The 4,286-nt window shown below is 32.5% G+C and overlaps 1 protein-coding gene across 1 annotated transcript; it reads right to left on the bottom strand.

Moving 5' to 3' along the window:
- Window positions 1-348: 348 nt before the first annotated feature.
- LOC128157340 (thyroid transcription factor 1-associated protein 26-like) lies at window positions 349-4,074 on the bottom strand. Its single transcript, XM_052819839.1, has 4 exons — window positions 3,925-4,074; window positions 3,560-3,725; window positions 2,583-2,667; window positions 349-930 (listed from the first exon to the last, which is right to left on the bottom strand). The coding sequence occupies exons 1-4, from the start codon at window positions 3,998-4,000 to the stop codon at window positions 757-759; spliced, it is 501 nt and encodes a 166-aa protein (XP_052675799.1). The 5' UTR covers window positions 4,001-4,074; the 3' UTR covers window positions 349-756.
- Window positions 4,075-4,286: the final 212 nt, after the last annotated feature.

Raw genomic sequence — 4,286 nt, forward strand, 5'->3', positions numbered from 1 at the left:
TGGATCCCCATTGTGGTTCCATAGAACTTACTTTATACTGCTTATTATGCAAATTTCATCAACCATTAAACCTATTGCATAAGGATTTTTCAACACTCAACATTTTCAATGTACATGACTCATATTTTCTACACCTGAAACTGGTATGATTTTTTTCATTTTAAAAATACGCTTTTTCTATATCTCCTTTGAGCTTTAGCTTTGTAAGAATTGGCTGCATCATTCTAGAGAGGAATCAGGACCGAGATAACAACAGACAATGGTTAAGTAAACACAAAAATTACCAAACATTAGACCAACACATTAATTGTCAACAGCATATTTTCTTTAAGATAGCTTCACATCAAATAAGGGTATCTCATATTTTTAATAAATCTATTTCATTTCAGAAAAGTATAATGAACATCTCTTACTCTCAAATTTCTCTTCAGTCCCATATACACATGATACATGTATTGTCAAACAAAAGTCTGATATCAGAAACCATTTTGCTCTAGCTCAAGATAAATACATTCCCCAAGTCCATGAATAAGTTACCAGAAGGAGAATGCACCCCTGCAGCTTAGGCCCTGCCATCACCAACAGTGTTTAATCACTCAACTTGGTTTTCTCCTCAAATCTTTTCATAAAAAGTGCACAAATTTGATGTCATTACTCAGACTTGAGGTGGAGCATTAATTGGAGGAGGGTTGGTGACGGCAGGGCCTGGTATCATAGTCTGTACTAGCCCTGGGTGTCCACGACTCCGACACTGCCCTACGTCTTGGAGGATTTCTGTTTCTTGATCTTCTCCAGCAGATACTCCATCTGGTGCTTCATGATTGGTTGTCCTCGGCTGGTCCTCTTACAGAGCAGCTTGTAGTTCGCCTGTCGCTTCTGCTGGTACTTCTCTAGGGCAGTATCTACCGCCTGCTTTCTCTTCCTAGCCTCCTATTAACATAAATGAAATGTTATGGTACAAGGAACGTCTGATCAGAGGAATAACTCTTACATACAGTCTTACTTGAATAATGAATTATCATCATTTTTTTTATTTTATGAAATTGTTAAAAGTTAAGTCTGATCGATGATTTCTGTAACACGTAGCCCCCAAGTAATGTTCAAAATTGGTGTCATTTTATTCTAATTTTTAATAGATTTCTTTTGAAAAATCACCATCTAGCTGTGGTGCAAACTTTTATGTGACCATACAAGAGATGGTAAACCTTAATGCATGTACATATATGAAAATGTAATGCACATGGTTATTCTTAATTCACAGAAAAAGAAATTAATCTTTTCAAAAGATTGCCAGTCATAAATAGCACAATTCCATCATAAAATGTACAGGAATTAATTAAAGTTTGAATTATCCTCTATAATATCATTTAAATTTAGGCAGTTCATGCTTTTTAACTGTGATGCAGTTTTCAAAAAGCTCAAACTGTAAAGTGAAAGTCTCAAGTAATATAATATTCTTTTACCATAGATAAAATTTCAAAGCAATTCTTACAACTATATGATTTTGAATTTTGAATTTTTTTTAATTACCGGTAAGTACAGAAACAAGGAGACTTTTTCACAGAAATTATGTAAATTTTTGCAAACTGTAAACATAAATTGCAACATAAAACAGACTTATACTTTTTTCAGGTGCATTGTATTGAGACATAGGCAATATGTATCATTCAGCATAAACAGTAAAAAATATTCTAACAACCAGAATTAAATCATCAAGTGCTTAGCTGTGCTTGGATCTAAGATATATGGTCTCACTCTGGACACCTCATCCCCTCCCAAAAACTTATTTTTAAAATTCACAAAGTACCTCTAAGGTAAAGTTACCTAAAAATAGCCTTGAACCACCCCCTCCCCCACAACAACATCAACAACAATCCCCCTGAAAATAATTTCTGGATCCACATTTTTCAGCACACTTTCTATGATTATTTATTGACATGTCCTAGGCTTGCATGGTAAGTGAGTAAATATGTACCCAAATAATGAGCATGGAATGTCCATTTAGGTTACAAGTGTGGGAATTACTGTTGACAGTGGACAAGTGCTATCACAATCTCATTACAACATTAGGTCCCATGCTTACATGGCATAGTGAAAGGAGCTGATTGTCTGATTTGAAATCTGTGAAGGCATTTCAAGGTCAATAGTATATTAGACCATCCTTGAAAAAATGTTTGTTTTGAATTGCTGGCAATTTGCTTCCTAAGGGTTTTAGATACAGAAGGGAGGGAGGGATTTTTTTCTAAAAGTTAAAAATTAACTAATCAAATATTGGTAAAAAATAAAAGTCTCTATTTATTTTTTGCTAATAAAATTTGATCAGCAGGGGTTTTCCAATAAGGCGAATGACAATTCCAAACAAACAATAATTTTATTCTGCCCTTACAATAATATTCATAATAAGGTACATTTTGAATTACAATTTTTTCAATTAACTCTACTACTGTGTGTGTGCAAGTGATATCTATAAGCATACTTGGGGAAATACGGGTTTGTTTGAACTAAGAAATAGTGGAATTTAGTGAAATAGTGAATAGCAGTCCAGAGATTGACACAATTATTACTGGTTTTATGTACTTTACCTTCTTTTTTCTATCTTTCTCCATTTTCGTCTGTTTGTATTCATGGTGTGCCTTTGAATATGTCCCAACAGGTTTATGTGACGATCTGATTGAAAAGAATCAAGGTATGTATATACATGCATATTTAGTGAACCATAAATCAAAATTCAAAAAGCATGATGAAAATACAATGTATAGATGAACTTATTTAAATGTTTACTTTATATCATGTATATTCACTTGAAACATAAAAAGATTCTGGCTTAAAGAAGTACAAGATCAGTCTAAATATAGGGTTTAATACATAGGGTCCTGCCAATACTTCACAAGGAAAGTGAAGACACAGTCATCAAACTTCTATAATCTCTCATAGGTTTGCTGACAATACTCTGTCACAAGATATTTATGCAGCACGTTTTCATAATATTTAATATGTTCATTTAATAGTTGTAACGCTTCTACCATCGCTTTTTAATAGTTTTATTTAGATGATAGACAGTGGTAATAACTACAACAAAACAAAGACGAACATAAGCACATAGGACAATGACATCAAATGTTTTCATTTAAAGATAATAAAAAAAGTCAAAATGTATATGCTTAGAATAATCAGAATGTACAATTATGAATTTTCATTATTAATAAACTTATTAAAGTTAATTAACTTACTCCATTGGGGTCTAAACATGAAAAAGATTGACTGATGTTTCTACTGTGTTTTCCTCATGAACCTCACGAGACACAATAAGTTCCACAAATCACAACACATGGATACAAACGGAACAAACACAAATTTCACAACACGAACAAAAACGGATAAACACACAAAATAAGACGTGTAATGGCACAATAGTATAAAAAAATCTCAAGATATCTCCTAGCTTGTTAGGTTTCAATACCCGCATAAAAATAAAAAGTCCCTGCATATTTTGCATTGCAAATGACATAAACGTACCTAGGATGATAACGTTATTTACCTTTCAATACTTTTACTTTACCTTTGCTTGCTTTCAGTAGGACCTGCTGAGGTCGCCTCTTCTTCTGAAAGCTCGTCCAATACAGAAATATGTTTGGCATTTCCTGCTGATGCTTTCTTCTCCTTCTTTAACATTTTTCGATATTCATGTTCTATTTTTCTCTTTCTCCTATCTGCAAATCCCTGTCCTTGAATTGAAAAAAATATATGAATAATATAATATATTAATATTTTAAAGATAACCCTGAATGTTATTTATTTTCTTTTTTTATGACGCCATATCAATAGATAATTTGGCGAGTAAATTCGGGTAGTCTATGGACATTTAAAATGTCTAACATTTGCATCAAAATGTTTTTTTCTATGAGAATGATCTTGGGAATTTACCTTCTTCTTTGTTCCCTGTGAATTTCTTGTAGTTTTTCTCCTTCAATTTCCTTTCAACACGTTTTTGGTTATCCATGTTTCAGTCGCATAACATTAACTCGCACCACAATTGTAAACAAATACCTTAGATAGGTTGTACTTTAAATATTAGCCAAACTATAAAACATTTCTGCTTAAAAAATAGAATAAAAAACAACAAAAGCAGATGTGTTTATTTCAATCAGACGATAGAAGTATATTGGCCAGATATTAGTTCTGACTTTTATCCCATTGCATTTGTAACCAGTATAACATATTAAAGGGACATGCATGGTCACGATTTTGGTCAAAAACTTATTTTTCTGATTTTAATGTTTAAGTAA

Source organism: Crassostrea angulata, chromosome 7 (assembly GCF_025612915.1).
Source record: "Crassostrea angulata isolate pt1a10 chromosome 7, ASM2561291v2, whole genome shotgun sequence".
Classification (NCBI taxonomy): domain Eukaryota; kingdom Metazoa; phylum Mollusca; class Bivalvia; order Ostreida; family Ostreidae; genus Magallana; species Magallana angulata.